Here is a 17,662-nt window from a genome sequence, read left to right on the forward strand (position 1 = left end):
TTTTCCAGCAACTGGTATTCAGAAGCATTGCTACCTCAGACCATGAAAGCGAAGCACAGACATCATGGCCAGTAGCCATTGAAAGCCCTCTCCTCCATTCATTTGTCTTACTCTCTTTTACAGCTTTTGCAACCTTCATTGGATGCAGGGCCGGAGCGTTCATCAAGGCAGACTAGGCGGCCGCCTAGAGCGCCAAAATGGAGGGGGCGCTGGCCAGCCTGCCTGCCGCTCGCCGGTGCTGCCTGGGGCTGCCTCCACTGCGCCTCTCAGCTGTTGAGCGGCTTCTGGAGAGCGGCCTGGGCGCTCACTTGCTCACCTGGCGGCCCAGCTGCCGCTCTGCTTCCAGGTGCCGCCCCCGAGCTGCGCCGGAGGGGAAGCGCGGGTCCCGGACTCCCGCCGCGGCCTCTCTGGTCGCTGAGAGGCCGCGGCGGGACCCGCGCTTCCCCTCCGGTGCAGCTCGGCGGCGGCGCCTGTAAGCAGAGCGGCAGCTGGGCTGCCAGGTCGTTGCCTCCGCCGCCGCCCCAAGAGTCGCCTTCTCAATACGCCGCTGGGGCCTCCGGGCAGCCGCTCTCCTCGCCCGGGGCTGGAAGCCCGAGAAGTCCTGCCAGTCCCCGGCAGGGTCCCGTTGCGAGGCTGCCGCCGCCGCCATAGCCAGTGATGCAGCGACTGAGAGAGGGTGCTCGCCGCCTCGCCTCCACCCGGGCACTCCACAGCGCACGCTCCCAGTTTGCCCGGGTGGAGGGGCGCCCCGTTAAGGAGGGAGGCCGCCCATCGCTCGCACCGACATCGAGATCTTGGCCTCTTGGTTTGGGAAGCTTCGCAATAGGCAGTTGGGTGACCCAGAAGTCAGCGCCGCATTGTTGAACGGGGCTTTGCTCCCTGAGTTTATCCATCCCCCTCTAGAATTGCGCATCTACCGACGTCATCCAGGCAGGAGCACACAAGTGTGATTTTCAAACAAGGTTTACTCCATAACTCTTATTTAGAAATTTAGTTGTTCCATGTAAGTTTTAAAATGCATGTATCGATTTCACTGACCATTGCCAGAACTCTAAACATAGTACACACAACTTTTTAAAATGTGAGATACACTTGCTTCCAATGGCATGCAGTTTTCATGCCCCTACAAATCAGTTTAACTTTTAATGGTAAAAAATGCTTTCCCCACTCTTTTTTTAAAAAAGGATTCCAACCAACAGACACCGCCCCCCCCCCAAAAATCATTTCAGCCAGGGCATAGAAGAACATAGTTGCAATGCTGAAAATGACATGGCTCATGTGCAGAGCATGGCACTAAGCTAGGGTAATCATAATTGGCCTCTGTGTTAGGGAGAATATTTTCCAGATTTGAGGAAGGATGTAGAGTCAGTCACTCTGATATTTAAACAGACACGGAGCCCAAACTTTTTTCTTTTAAAAATTCACTGACAAACTCAAAAAAGCAACCTCTAAATAATAGTGACTGCATTTCCATGCATTCCTCTGCATTCAAGATACGCTGATCTTAAGCTAGGAGAGAGGCTTCTTGGAAGCAGATCTACAAGCTTGGTGGATCAGGGGAATGCTGGGGAATGCTGTATCTTGATTCCAGTAAGGCTTTTAAGCATCATTTAAATCCTAAAATGAGTGCTGGGGGTGAACTTCATGGATTTCTTCCAAAATGTTTGCACTTCCCCCCTCCAAAAAAACACAAACAAAAACATTTTGCTTCTCAGTGAGTGACTGTGAACATGTACAGAACAGCTTTCCTATTGGATGGGAAGCATATATATATATCTGAGCATAGAGTCCATGGGTGCCTTAGTGCCTTCCAGGTTAATGGATAGGACCTTAATCAGTTGTGTGAGGTAGAGAGGCACTACCTCACACAACTGATTAAGGGTGTCATGGAAAAGCAGGAATTCATTAACTTTTTATTTTTATTTTAGTGCCAAGGAGGGAGGAGAGGTGCTTGTGGGATCTTGTGCCACAGCTGCCATAATAACTTGGTAGGGCTTGGGTAAGCACCTTTATATGCATAGTCATGTGCAGTTCTGCTTCTTGACACATGCAGGCGTAGGAGTGGATGTGCAAGGCAGGTAGATGCATTGCTGCTGTAAATGGGCTGGATGAGAGCCAATAACCTGGAGCTTAATCCATACGTGACTAAGGCAATTGTAAGGAGTGGTTCCTGAGTGAATGGAGTGGGTTACACAACCTCTGAAGGACTTTTGGATCCAATACTGTTGCTCAAAGCTCAAGCCTTGCAGTGAGGTGCCTTCCACCAGGCACCCTGCATGGAGAAGCACAGTTTAAGATCTGTTGTCTAGGCTCTGGTTACTGCAGTGCATTATATGTGGGGCTGCCTTTGAAGATGGTTTGGTGCAGAATTCAGTGGCCAAGTTGCTGACCAGGGAACAATGGTCTGAACATATAAAACAAATTATGGATACCAATTACCTCCTGGGCTCAATTCCCCCCCCCCCATTTTCTATTTCTTCTTTCTATTTTTTTATTCCACTTTTATTTTTTTCTAAAAAAGGTCAACAACTCTGGGAGATTGGGGTGGGTGGGCGCCAGAAGGTGATTTTGCCTAGGGCGCAAAAAACCCTAGCACCGGCCCTGATTGGATGCCCACGTGTTCTAGTCCTGCGAGGGAGATAAACTTCTCCCTATCCATTTACCTCGTGCTATAGATACAGGTGAAACTCGGAAAATAAGAATATTGTCGAAAAGTGCATTTATTTCAGCAATGCAACATATTATTTTTGCTTTTTCTTTTAATTTTTACAAATGCTTTCTTTTGGAAATTCCACAGTAATAAAACAAATAGTTACAATAATACAAAAATATAAACATTGCTATTACATTTCATTAATTACATTCCATTTATAATTGACCCACCTAATGACAAATCACAATTACAACAAATAAAGGCTTGACATATCTTGCTTTGCATGTCATGCATCATATATTGGTTTCACCTTTTAAGTTGTGTTACTGAAATAAATGCACTTTTCGACGATATTCTAATTTTCCGAGTTTCACTTGTAATTTAATAAACTTCAGTCACGTCACTTTTTATTCGCCTTTTCTCCAAACCAAAAACTCCCAAATACTGCAACCTTTCTCCACAGCGGAGTCTCTCCACCATTTGCATCACTTGACAGGAAATTGACAATAGAATCATAGAATCATAGAGTTGGAAGAGACCACAAGGGCCATCCAGTCCAATCCCCTGCCAAGCAGGAAACATCATCAAAGCATTCCTGACAGATGGCTGTCAAGCCTCCGCTTAAAGACCTCCAAAGAAGGAGACTCCACCACACTCCCTGGCAGCAAAATCCACTGTTGAACAGCTCTTACTGTCAGGAAGTTCTTTCTAATGTTTAGGTGGAATCTTCTTTCTTGTAGTTTGAATCCATTGCTCCGTGTCCGCTTCTCTGGAGCAGCAGAAAACCTTTCTCCCTCCTCTATATGGCATCCTTTAATACATTTGAACATGGCTAGCATATCACCCCTTAACCTTTTCTTTTCCAGGCTAAACATGCCCAGCTCCCTAAGCCGTTCATCATAAGGCATCGTTTCCAAGCCTTTGACCATTTTGGTTGCCCTCCTCTGGACACGTTCCAGCTTGTCAGTATCCTTCTTGAACTGTGGTGCCCAGAACTGGACACAGTATTCCAGGTGAGGTCTGACCAGAGCAGAATACAGTGGTACTATTACCTCCCTTGATCTAGATGCTATACTCCTATTGATGCAGCCCAGAATTGCATTGGCTTTTTAGCTGCTGCATCACACTGTTGACTCAAGTCAAGTTTGTGGTCTACCAAGACTCCTAGATCCTTTTCACATGTACTGCTCTCAAGCCAGGTGTCACGCATCCTGCATCTGTGCCTTTCATTTTTTTTGGCCTAAGTGTAGTACTACACCAAGTCCCCCTCCCTCCAAGTTAATCAAGAGAGCTTGGAGACACGGAAGTCCAATTTGCTTTTGCTTTTACTGAAAGTGAAATAAGAGCTTCCTGATGCCTTTGCATCCTCTAAACTGGTCTGCAGCCTTTAGGTGTTCTGTGAACTTTTATACAGCTGCCCTTCCAGTCAGCTGTTGCCTAGGAATGGAGGGGGAGGATGCCATCTCGCCCTTTACCTCAGGTGGCAAAATGTCCTGGGGTCACCCAGTTCATACGTTCTACCTGGCTGATAAAGGGCTACCCTGTTGTCAAGAGGTTACTTCTCAACTGGTTAAGGCCTACTCAATTCTCAGTGGTTGATTCTCCACAGAATTCAGGTTACTGGATGTGTGCTGTTGGGGCTCTGAACTCCCATCTGCCCTAGTCACCATGACCAACGGTCAGGGGTGATGGGAGTTGTAGTCCAGCAACATCTGGAAGTCCAAAGATTCTCAACCCGTGATCTCCTGCCCTTCTACTCCCCCCGCCCCAAAAGCTGGAGATGCCATCAAGCTTCTGGGGATGTCTACATGCAAAACAGATCAGAAGAATCTTTGTTTGCATCAGCCACTAGCCCAGCAATAAGATAAAGTACAATGCACTCATGCAAAACACGTTCTCCGAGACCCATGTCTAACGTCCAACTTGCACCAAGGTCTGATCCAAAGCACAAACGCAACCCAAGAGTCTGGATGTGCAGCAAAGAATTATTCCAGGGCTTTCTGTGTGCTTTCAATCTCCAAGCTGAAAACCGAAACCTTTTATTTACTCACCCTTCGTGGCAACTTCGTATAACGAACATAATCTTCCAAGAAGAGCAAGGCACCTACAACATCGGCCGGCATTTCTGGGACCTTCTGGCTGTGGACAAGACACAAAACCAAAACCTTGAGGGATCATTCAGCAGCAACAGGGAGCATCATTCGGTGGTCACACCCTTGTGGGCAGGGCATAGTTATAATCATTTTATTTGTATGTTGCCTCTCCATAGTTCAAACCACACTCGAGGCAACTCACAATGTGAAGAGATTTACACAATCCCAAACAGAACAAAAGTAGTTGTGGAAAATAAAACAACACACATCAAAAGGTACACAAACATAGCGAGCCGTTTCCCCATAAATTGTAAGACAGATCTAAAAAGAAAGATGCAAAAAATGAATAGCAATAACAGCAATAACCTCCACCCCCCCCAATAGAAAATTTCCCCAAAGAGTACCCCAGTCCAAGAGTCTGTTTAGCAGCCTCAGCTTTTGTAGCTGGAGTCAATCAAGGCCTTTCCCTCCCAGGCCAGGTGGGAAAAGTCCTGTTGTTTTACAAAACCTAAAACAAACTGAAACATAAGCTTCCTGTGTAGCCCAAATGCCTATTTGGTCCAACATGTGGTTTCCCTACGGTGGTCAACAGGAAGCCCACAAGCGTAAGAACAGCCCTACTGAATCAGGTCAGTGGCCCACTTAGTCCAGCATCCTGTTCTCGCGTTGGCCAGCCAGATTGCCTAAGGGAAACCCGTAAGCATGTCCTGAGAGCAACAGGGCTGTCCCCACCAGAAATCCCCAGCAGCCAGCATTCAGAGGCATGCTGTCAAAGCCCTGTCAAGGCTTCAGGAAAGCTATTCCTCCCTCGGTTGCAGCAAGAGCCCAGCAAACAAGGTAGAGTCCTTTTTAACGAGTTTTATTGAATCCTAATAGCTAGAGACAAAAGAACGCAACAAGCCTTAACAATGGCGTTGCAAGAAAGTGGGCTCCTCTTCCCTCCTTCCTAGCAACAGAATCTCCCTTTACGGTGGCTCCTTATGGCCAAAAGTCTCCGATTCCGTTGTTCCTGCACCCCGCCAAGTTCTGGGAGAAGGGGGATCAGAAATACCGTATTTTTCTGTGTATAAGACGATATTTGTTCCATAGGAATAATAGGCAAAAATTGTGGGTCGTCTTATATACGGATAGCAGAGGGGGGAGAGCCGATGGTGGCGGCAGCCAGCAGCAGACTGGCAGCAGCGATTGCGCGTGTGATTGGTTGCTGTGGCAAGGGCTGCTGTCGATTGGCAATTTGACATTGATTTACGGCAGCGGCGAGACGTGCGTGCAATCGGCTGTGGTTGCGTCGAGTGGTCAGGTGGGCTTTTGGCAGCGAGCGTGCATACGATTGGTGGTGGTGACCCCCCCCCAAAGCTCAATGACTCTGGACAATCTCTCCCCAACTTTGGGCACCCCCCCCAATTATTGTTGCATTCCCCAAAAATAGTAGTCGTCTTATACATGGCGGCATGTTATACACGGAAAAATATGGTACTCTCTCTAACACTTCCCAACTCTCTTGTTCGTCTGTGACCTTCCTCAATCCCCTGCTATAAATCAAGGCTGCGTTCCTCTCCTGCAGTGTCAGGAGCGGGGTGATCTTCACCATTCCTCCTCCTTCATCTTGCCCTCTTGAGTCCAATCCCTGACACATGTTGACTTTAGTCCTAGAGGCAAAGAATGCCCATCTATTGTTTACTTACATAATTAAATTGACTAAAAAGCTTGTATTGAAATGCCTTTGAATTGGACTACCCCCTGCAATGCAGGAATCTCAGCTAAAGCAGATGGCCATCCAACCTCTGCTTAAAAACCTCCAAGGAAGGAGAGTCCACAACCTCCTGAGGGAGTCCGTTCCGCCGCTGAACAGCTTTTACCACCAGAAAGTTCTTCCTGACATTTAGTAGGAAGCTCCTTTCTTGAAGCCATCAGTTCGAGTTCTACCCTCCGGAGCAGGAGAAAACAAGCTTGCTCCGTCTTCCATGTGACAGCCCCTGAGATATTTGAAGATGGCTATCATATATCATACTTTGGCCACCTCATGAGAAGAGAAGGCTCCCTGGAAAAGACCCTGATGTTGGGAAAGATGGAGGGCACAAGGATAAGGGGACGCCAGAGGACGAGATGGTTGGACAGTGTTCTCGAAGCTACAGTGGAACCTCGGTTTATGAACACCTCGGTTTATGAATTTTCGGTTTACGAATGCCGCGGACCCATCTGGAACGGATTAATTCACTTTCCATTACTTTCAATGGGAAAGTTTGCTTCAGTTTATGAACGCTTCAGTTTATGAACACTTCAGTTTATGAAGAGACTTCCGGAACCAATTACACCCATGCTTCGGGTTAAGTACGCTTCAGCTTAAGTACTCACGGACCGTCTGGAACGGATTAATCCACTTTCCATTACTTTCAATGGGAAAGTTCGCTTCAGTTTATGAACGCTTCAGTTTATGAACAGACTTCTGGAACCAATTGTGTTCATAAACCGAGGTACCACTGTACTAACATGAGTTTGACCAAACTGCGGGAGGCAGTGGAAGACAGGAGGGCCTGGCGTGCTCTGGTCCACGGGGTCACGAAGAGTCGGATACGACTAAACAACAACAACATCATATCTCCTCCAAGTCTCCTCTTTTCCAGACTAAACATACCCAGCCCCATCAACTGTTCCTCATCAGGCTCGGTTTCCAGACCCCTGATCATCTTGGTTGCCCTCCTCTGCGCTGTTCTGCTTAAACACTTTAAAGCCTATCCCCCCCCCCCTAAATCCTACACAACAGTCAAGGCTAATGAAATAAGGCAACTTATAGAAATGCTACAGAACAGCCACCATGGTTGGTGCCTTCCAGCTTGTCTTTGTCTACAATTCCTATCTGCCCCAGCCAGCATGGCTAAGGGTCAGGGATGATGGGAGCTGTAGTCCAAATGCTGGGAGAGAACCACATTGGTTGGCCCTAGCTAAGCAGCAGGAATACCTTGTGCACTGGCCCATCATTGACCGAACGAACTGGCCAATCAGGGCCAGAAACTGCTCGGTGTATCGCGAGTGAAACTGCTTCAGCAGTGTGAGCAAGCCCAGCACCAGAGGCGGCCAGTCAATGGGATCTGCCAGCTTCCTGCACACCATCCCTGAAGGAAAACAAAGAAAGAGGAGACATTTATTAGGGATGGTGCACACAAAAAACCAGCCACCTTATGGAGGCCGCTCCGAAATTCTTCTCTCTGTGGGGGCTCACCCCTTGTGGGTCAGGGGGGAGGAGGTATTCGTTTCCTTGCTGTCAAAACCAACACGGAGGAAATCCCACTATCGGCTGGCCCAAAACGAATGGCTTGTTACTTGAAGACAGCCGTCGTGTGAAGCGATTTAAAGATGGCACCTTTGGTACATGGAACGGCCTACATAAACGCCCTCGGTCCAGTATACCTGAAGGAGCACCTCCACCCCCATCGTTCTACCCGGACACTGAGGTCCAGTGCTGGCGGTGCTCTTGCTACGAGAAGCCAAGCTACAGGGAACCAGGCAGAGGGCCTTCTCGGTAGTGGCACCTGCCCTGTGGAACTCTCTTCCACCAGATCTCAAAGAGAAAAACAACTACCAGACCTTTAGAAGGCATCTTAAAGCAGCCCTGTTTAGGGAAGCTTTTAATGTTTGATGGATTTCTGTATTTTAATGTTTTGATGGAAGCCGCCCAGAGTGGCTGGGGGAACCCAGCCAGATGGGCGGGGTATAAATAAATTATTATTATTATTATTATTATTATTATTATTATTATTATTATTATTATTAGCATCCTCTGGTCATCTTGCAAAAGGAAAACTATCTAGCTTTGGGAAAACTAGCAGGGCAGATAATGATAAGCAAAGTGCCTTCTGTTGGCTTTCCCCACCCATAACTGCCCAGTACAGACCATAAAACTGCCCTGACAGCAGCTGTAGACCAAAACAGCCCATTTAAGATTCTGCGGCAGGCAAGAGCATTTTAAAAAAGAGATCCAAAAGAGGATCACTTCTTGCAGCACACACCAGGCTCCCCACCCCCCCAAAATCGGGTGGTCTCTCAATTTTTTGAGCTACAAGAAGATAAAACGAGCAGGATGTGGGAGCAGGGTTAAGCATCCTCTCCTTTGATGCTTTACAGGTTCTGTTACTGAAGTGCAATGTTGGCCGTATAAGCAGCTTTGTATTTAAGAGCACACTTGGTCGCCGTAGGAGATGAGGAAATCCATGCAGGTGAGTGGGCTGGCGGAGGAACAATGGAATGCTCCATTCCTGGGTCCCGTCCCCCCCTTTTTAATAAAGGTGCCCTAAAGTAAATCAGTAAGTCTATATTTTTTAAATGTGGATCAATTAAAGCTACGAAGCAATCGTTCGGAGGCCCTCGCAACTTTTCCAAAGGTGCCCTAAAGCAGAAAATTACGCAGCTTAAAGCAAGCAGGTTTATTTACAGCTGGATATAATGAACCACAAAGGGAATTCTGTTATACTTCCAAGCTTGCCGAAGTTAAAATGAAAGCTCTTTCTGAGTTGCCCACGCTTACAGTCCTAGCTCATGAAAAACAAGGGTCTGAGCAGAGGGGGGGAAAGGAGTTATACTGTACCTAAGTTTTTATTGTACTGAAGTTTCGGCAACTGGGAAATCAGAAACAGAAAGTTCACGATGGGAAAATACGGCAATCGTTTTGTAGTTATGTAGATCTAGAAAGGAAATAAAAAAAAGATGGAGGAAGGGGAAGGCATTAATATTATCTATTTAATTAGGATTTTTGTATTACCGACCCTACAGTTTAAAGCCGCCACGACACTTTGAAGCGGTATCATAGTGCTCTAACTGCATGGTGCGTATGCGGCCATAAACTCACAAAGTTTAAAAATATGATTTTTTTTTTCTAATGCATGCACTACAACTAACAGCTAACAACGCTCACATTCTAAACGCCAGGCATGTTAAGTGCCATTTCGACTACATAAACAATGACACTCACACTCTGGAAATGAGAGGGAATGATTATCTCATGAAAGGAAAACTACATCACCTTATTTAGCGGGGTGTGAATGCCGGCTGCCTCCAGGTAGGCTGTGATCTCATACAGAAGAGTGTTGTCTTCTTTAGGGTAAGGCAACGAAGGATCCTGGTAATGGGCCTCTATGTCAGCCAGGATTGCTCTAGAAGGGCAACAGGAAGAGAGACCCGGTCTCAATAACCGTCACTCACAAAGGTGAGCTGTGTTGGCGAGATCGCACCACCCACAAGCATAGTGCCCGTCATCTTAAAAACTCAAGTTTCTAGTCCTCACTGCTTGAAAGTGTGCAAACGCAAATAGTTGTGTGTGTGTAGATATATATATATATATATACACACACACACACACACACACACACACACACACAAATAAAGCTGTACTCGATGGATGAAAGGATATTGTCACAGGGGTGTTGATGGGCTACTTCAGAGTAACGACGCCACACCTCTCTGCATTTTATCTTTTATTTGGTGCTGCGTATTTACAGTGCTAAAGGCAGTGCTATTTACAGAGACACATCTTAACCGCTTGAGTCAGAACCTCCGAATGGCATTTGGCGCGTCTTTCTCCAACATAACAACTTGGGGAGACCCATCCTCTTCCCCCGACGCTTCCTGCGCAATTCCGGAGTTGGGGGGATCGGTCTACCCCCCTTGCTTTCCCCTTCCTGTCCCACCTGGGACGATGGCTCCGCTACCTTGCCTGAGCCTCGGACCCCACTTCCTGCTTCCCCACTTGAGACGGAACTCTCCCTGCTTTCCCCCGTGCTCGGGGATGGGCTGGACCTCAAGATGGGAGCTTGTCCCTCACAGATATACAATTTCTGACATGATTGAGAATCGCATAGCCAGGGACAGAGAACTTTAAAGCGTGGAATGTGGAAAATATGAGAACAACAAGAAGAAGGCAGGAACGAAGATACTGGATATATATTCCAGAGGTCCAGCCTATGGGAAGCCCGGAAAAAAAATTAATAATTTGGATTGTAATTTGGTTGCTTTTTTATGTTTCTTGTTTTTAATTGGATTATGATTTGATGGATATGTTAATTAGTTGTTTTTTGGGGAAATCAATAGAAAATATTTTTTAAAAAGAAAATGTGCAAACAAAGGCCCCCCCCCCAAGTCTCACCAGCTTGGGGGGGGGCAAGGCAGCTGAGAAACAAGAGTCAGCCAAGGAGAGGTTTTCACCGACAACACAAATGCTATTTTGCACACCCACCCACCCAAGAACAGGCAGAGGAACAGTTATGCCAAATACGTGAAACATCAAATTACTTTCCATAAACGGGTGCGGTTTTCCTTTTTGGTCATTTAAGGTTTTCTTTTTAACCGTGTTTGTGAAAAGACTTTTTTTCCGGTTTGCAATTAAAAACGGGAACCTCTGAATCAGAATGTTCTCTTTCAATAGGGATGCCTTTCCCACAATCCCCAGGCCTTACGGTTTAGAGTATTTTTTGTTCTTCAGTGGATTTTAACCCAACTTAATATTGGGGAAAGAGTGAGCAGTGCAAGATATTTTGCTGCCTCAAAATTATCCTTTCCCCCAACCCCACCCAGCTAGGACCAGCACTTTAAAAACTCATTTTTATTTCAGCCTTATTCCATCCTCCGCTTAGTGTAAGCATTGGATTATAAATCTTGGAGTATAAATCTTCAAAACAAGAGTCACCATGCTGAACATCGTGGGTGCGGCTAGGACAGGGGTTTCAATGATACTGAATATAGATCTTGCAAAAGGTTCTGGCTACAAAAATTGGGTGGGAATTGCATCTCACCCAGAATATCTTGGGCTGACACCCTTTCCCCGATTCACAGGAGGTGGGCCGCCAAGAAATCTCCAATGGGTTTTGGGTCTCCTATGAAACTGTGACCTGGTTCCCCCTCCCCCCCTCCCCCCAGCCCTTGTTCCATCCCAAAATGCAGTGCATTCTGAATTCAACCATTTTTGCCTTTAAAATATTACTGCCCATTATCATCCTGGCGACACAAGCCAGTGATCCTCAAGGAGCTTTTCATTCTTACTCATTAAGGTTCTCCAATGCAGCTGCTAAATGCTTGGAGTCGAATCTGCAGGAATAGTTAAGTTCGTTGGCGATCTGCCGTCTCAGAATCTGCATCTGGCCAACCTGGGGAAGGAGGGAAAGAAAGAAAGAAAGAAAGAAAGAAAGAAAGAAAGAAAGAAAGAAAGAAAGAAAGAAAGAAAGAAAGAAAGAAAAGAGCTCATCACAAGGAAGAAGTGAAAAACAAACTTCATTGCAGCAAACATCTTGTCTTTCCAAAGTAGGGTTTACCAAGCACCAGCTAAAAGGGGTGAGGTTATGGGCCTTATCCTGTACCCTGGTTACTCTGACTTCAGTGGGACTTGCTCTCATGAAACTCTGCTTAGAACGGAAGCCTTAGGCACTCAGTAATAACTTAGGCAGATGCACAACATACAATCACCGCACCTTCAATACACATTTGAAGCACATTACCTACCTCCAAATAATATTGGGAACTGTGGTTTGTTAAGGGTGCCGGGGATTCTAACCAGACAAGAGCAGAGGTGCTGGATCAGGCCAAAGGCTCATCTAACATAGCATCCTGCTTGCACAGAGGGCACAACCAGGTGCCCGTGGAAAGTCTGCAGACAGGACCCGAGCACAACAAGCAACCAACTCTGTAGCTAGATACATTCAACGGCTGGTAAAATGCTGGGAGAATAAGCAGAGCGGTCAGAGAGGGAGAACATCGTGGCCTTACCCCACCCGTAATGAACATGATTACAAAAGTACCTTCATAATTGCATCAAGATATGCAGGCCATATCCTCTGAGTTTTGGTGACTGCTGTGGAATACACCTTGACACAATTGGCTGCAATAAAGAAAACAGGGAGGGGAAAAAGTTCTATCACTGGAGTCCTCCGTGTTTTTATTAGGCTGCGTACAGGTTCCATGCTGCTCAGAATCCACCTTAAGGGTTGGCATTGCAAGTTGTGTTTCCTCCCTTCCTACATGGAAATAAATCTCCCTTTCACACGGACCACGGTATCTGTAGCCTGGAAAGATGTGACACTTACTCCCCCCCCCCTCCATCATGTCAAAAGGTGATTAACAGTAAGATAAATACCGGTATATACAGTAGTCCCTCGGGTTAAGAACTTAATTTGTTCTGGAGGTCCATTCTTAACCTCAAACTGTTCTTAACCTGAGGTACCACTTTAGCTAATGGGGCCTCCCGCTGCTGCCGCACCACCACCGCACGATTTCTGTTCTCATCCTGAAGCAAAGTTCTTAACCCGAGGTACTATTTCTGGGTTAGTGGAGTCTGTAACTTGAAGCGCCTGTAACCCGAAGCGTCTCTAACCCGAGGTACCACTGCACAGTGGTATCTCGGTTCAGCCCGGTTCACAAACAACACAGAACCCAAAAGCTGCAAACCCGGAAGTAGGTGTTCTGGTTTTCGAACTTGGCCCCGGAAGCCGAATGTGTTCCTGAGCTTCCATTTTCACAGTTGCGCAGCAAATTTGAGTCCCCCGCATAGTAATTAAGCCTTTTCCTTCCCGCTTCTGCCATTGCCCCGCTCATTTCAGTCCCCCCATCGTAATTAAAGCCTTCTGTTTCTGACTGCAGTGTTCTGAGGTGGTATTTGGTGCTTTTGTTTTTGCTATTATTATTTTTTTGCATTTCTGTGTGTGTGGCTTTTTCATTTTTCTGACTGTGGCTTGTTTTTCGTTTTATGACTATCATCAGTGCAGGTAAGAAATTCCCCCGCCCCCAATTTTTATCATCTACAATACTGTCTTATTTATCTTATAGTACAGAACATTGATTATTGCTTTCATTTTATGGATTTATCTTATAGTACAGAAATTCATGCTAAAGTGCTGTTTTAGGGGTTGTTTTTCATCACCTGGAACAGATTAATCTATTTTCCATTACTTTCTATGGGAAAGCACGCCTTAGTTTAAGAACGCTTTGGTTTAAGAACAGACTTCCGGAACGGATAAAGCTTGTAAACCAAGGTACCACTGTATATAGATAGGATACCATCCTTTGCAGTCTTATCTTCCAACTCCTTAATGCAGTAGTTCCTAAACTGTGGACCGCAAGCTTCATTCAGGTGGTCTGTGGAGTTTGCATTAAATATCCACACTGGCTTTTAGCAGTATTTTTGTTGCTTTTTCCCCTTTCCTTTTGCATTATTGCATTTTATAATATTGCAGTTTGAGCTCCGCCGCATTCAAGCTGTATACAGTGGTACCTCGGGTTAAGAACTTAATCCGTTCCAGAGGTCTGTTCTTAACCTGAAACTGTTCTTAACCTGAGGTACTTTAGCTAATGGGGCCTCCCGCTGCCGCCACGCCGCAATTTCTGTTCTCATCCTGAAGCAAAGTTCTTAACCCAAGGTACTATTTCTGGGTTAGGAGAGTCTGTAACCTGAAGTGTCTGTAACCTGAGGTACCACTGTACAATAAAATGCAATATACAGTGGTACCTTAGTTTACAGATGCTAACCCAGAAATAGTACCTCGGGTTAAGAACTTTGCTTCAGGATGAGAACAGATATCGCGCGGTGGCAGCGGAAGGTCCCATTAGCTAAAGTGGTACCTCAGGTTAAGAACAGTTTCAGGTTAAGAACGGACCTCCAGAATGGATTAAGTTCTTAACCCGAGGTACCACTGTATAACAAACAAAAGAAAAAATAAAGATACGGTTGAAAATCATGCGGCATCTAGTCCAGCTTATTGCAATTGCTGCAACAGGAAGAAAAACTATTAAGCAGACCAGCAGGAGCCTCCGCAGTTTCCCAGTGGTCTGTAGGGGAAAGAAGCCTGAAGGCCGGAGCCTGATCATTTTCGTCACCTCCTTGCAGAAGAATGGCAGCCCAACCACAAAGCTCCTTAGAACTTCTCAAGCGATTCATCGTTTGAGAATCTGTTTTCTAGCCTGGAACTCTGGTGGAAAGGATTCTTACCCACAATTCCCTTCAAAGGGTTGACAGCGTTTGTGAGAGATTTCAAGGCGTCGTGTACACCTTTGTCGCGTAGCACCGTCTTCTGAAACATGCTGAGGAAATTCTAAAGCAAAACAAAAGGAAAATTTAAGACCACGGCTGGTGGTCTCCTTCGGAGCAAGTCCCCCACTGCGACACATGCATGCACATGAGAAAGCAATTCATATAAGCACCAGTAATAATAATAATAAGAATAATTTATTATTTATACCCCGCCCATCTGGCTGGGTTTCCCCAGCCACTCCGGGCGGTATCCAACAGAACATTAAAATTCAATAATCTATTAAACATTAAAAGCTTCCCTAAACAGGGCTGCCTTCAGATGTCTTCTAAAAGTCTGGTAGTTGTTTTTCTCTTTGACATCTGGTGAGAGGGCGTTCCACAGGGCAGGTGCCACTACTGAGAAGGCCCTCTGCCTGGTTCCCTGCAACTTGCAAATTTAAACAATAATAATAAGTTGCAAAGATGCAAATAAGTTGTGTCTTCTGTTTCTCAGAACAGAGGCCCTAGCAAACGGAAGCCTCGGTCCTCCACTCTGCAAAATGGGCATAATAGTGACCTATTCTCCTAGCAGCGCTGGATTTAGGGCGCTGCAGGCGGTTCTCTCACACAGGACACTGAACCGAGGGGGTGCAAAATTGAGAAGATCCATAACTGAAAGGATCCCTTTGAGGGTGCCAAATTTTGGGCGCCATTTTACGAAAGATTACCAAAGGCCGCCCCTGCTCTTAGGTCTGCTTCATGGGCAAATGAAACTAATGTTCCAGTAAGCGCCTATAGCTTGAGAGCATGATCCGTCCGCTCCCACCATTGCAACTCTGGGCACGTGGTCCTAGCTGGAAGGGGATTCAATTTCCATGCCTCCTCCCTCAAAGTGGCAGATCCCAACAACTGTGGTTACTCAGGCTTTGGAAAGAGAAAGGAGAGCAGCCCATGAAAGCAGAATCACTCAGTCCTATGAGATGCACGGAAGGAGCTCCAATCCCAGGTAATGCATACACCTACTGCTGCTGCACATCTGGAGCAATGTATGCCCAAGAGCAGGGGTCAGCAAACTTTTTCAGCAGGGGGCCGGTCCACTGTCCCTCAGACCTTCGGGGGGGGGCGGACTATAATATTTTTTTGGGGGGGGGGAAATGAACGAATTCCTATGCCCCACAAATAACCCAGAGATGCATTTTAAATAAAAGCACACATTCTACTCATGTAAAAACACCAGGCAGTCCCCACAAATAACCCAGAGATGCATTTTAAATAAAAGGACACATTCTACTCATGTAAAAACATGCTGATTCCCGGACCATCTGTGGGCCGGATTGAGAAGGCGATTGGGCCGCATCTGGCCCACGGACCTTATTTTGCCTAACCATGCCCAAGAGGCTATATACACCAGGCATCCCCAAACTGCGGCCCTCCAGATGTTTTGGCCTACAACTCCAATGATCCCTAGCTAACAGGACCAGTGGTCGGGGAAGATGGGAATTGTAGTCCAAAACATCTGGAGGGCCGAAGTTTGGGGATGTCTGCTATACACTGTCTTATGGCAGGAATGGAACCCGTGGCCCTTCAGATGTGGACTGCAACTCTCATAGGACATGGGTGGCGCTGTGGTCTAAACCACTGAGCTCTTGGGCTTGCCCAGGCATCCCCAAACTTCGGCCCTCCAGACGTTTTGGACTACAATTCCCATCATCCCTGACCACTGGTCCTGTTAGCTAGGGATGATGGGAACTGTAGGCCAAAACATCTGGAGGCCTGCAGTTTGGGGATGCCTGGGCTTCCTGATCAGGAGGTCGGCGGTTTGAATCCCTGCGATGAGGTGTGATCCTGTTGCTCTGTTCCAGCTCCTGCCAACCTAGCAGTTTGAAGGCACGCCAATGCAAGTAGATAAACAGGTACCGCTGAAGGTAAACGGTGTTTCCGTGTGCTCTGGCTTCCATCACGGTGTTTCCGTTGCGCCATAAGCGGTTTAGTCATGCTGGCCACATGACCTGGAAAGCTGTCTGTGGCCAAACGCTGGCTCCCTCGGCCTGAAGCGAGATGAGCACTGCAACCCCATAGTCGCCTTTGACTGGACTTAACTGCCCAGGGGTCCTTTACCTTGCCTGCAATTCTTATCACCCCAAACCACTGGAAATGCTGGCTGGGGCTGAAGGGAGGTGGGAGTCCAAAAACATATGGAAGGTTGCAGGTCTTCCTGCCCTATGCTGATCTCACCCCCCTTGAATGTGCAGCTTTGCGCTGGCACAGAGATTATTGTGAGCGGCCATAGCTCAGAGGCAGAGCACAAGCCATGCGCGGAAAAGGCCCACAATTCAATCCCAAACATGCCCAATTAGAGCAGTGGTTCTCAAAGGGTGCAGTGTGGCAGAAGAGGATGGCAAATGTGAGAGGGAGAGTCAAGGAGAATCAATACTGTATCTTGGGAATGTATCTTACGTTTTCCTGTTAAGCTGCATTGTTTTGCATTTCTAGATGTTCCCATTTCTGGATATCATAAAGTAGTTCGTGTCCTATGTGTACTTGACATAGTTATAAGCACCTAATTAGAAGGATCAGGTTGAGCAAGTGCTGGGAAATATCCCTGTCCCGAAATATCTGACATGCTGGTAGATATTATTAGCCAACATGGACTTATATGGATATTAATATTATATGGATATTAGCCAACACAGCTTATAAAGCGATGGATTTTGAAATAGTAGTATTAAGTAAGAATTGTCAAGGCATTCTTGCCATGCTTGGTGATGAATGACCTAATAACATCATAGTCAACGATCAAAGGGTGACTGAATGCCATTTTTTTGTTTTCGCTGACGGTAATGTAACTAGCATGGCATGGGGAAAGTTGGCAAATCCAAAAAGACAGAGGGCAGCTCTCTCCCCAAGATGCTGGAATTGCATCTCCCCAGG

The 17,662-nt window shown here is 46.5% G+C and overlaps 1 protein-coding gene across 1 annotated transcript in view; it reads right to left on the reverse strand.

Moving 5' to 3' along the window:
• Positions 1-17,662, reverse strand: part of WASHC5 (WASH complex subunit 5) — a 47,131-nt gene that overhangs the window by 1,639 nt on the left and 27,830 nt on the right. The window contains exons 22-28 of the mRNA XM_060277622.2: positions 14,711-14,813; positions 12,528-12,607; positions 11,776-11,879; positions 9,764-9,893; positions 9,329-9,425; positions 7,706-7,859; positions 4,705-4,792 (exon numbers count right to left, since the gene is read on the reverse strand). Of these exons, the coding sequence (XP_060133605.1) occupies positions 4,705-4,792; positions 7,706-7,859; positions 9,329-9,425; positions 9,764-9,893; positions 11,776-11,879; positions 12,528-12,607; positions 14,711-14,813 (756 nt within the window). The remainder of the gene's footprint in view (positions 1-4,704; positions 4,793-7,705; positions 7,860-9,328; positions 9,426-9,763; positions 9,894-11,775; positions 11,880-12,527; positions 12,608-14,710; positions 14,814-17,662) is intronic.

This window comes from Zootoca vivipara, chromosome 8 (genome assembly GCF_965207765.1).
Source record: "Zootoca vivipara chromosome 8, rZooViv2.hap1.1, whole genome shotgun sequence".
NCBI lineage: Eukaryota > Metazoa > Chordata > Lepidosauria > Squamata > Lacertidae > Zootoca > Zootoca vivipara.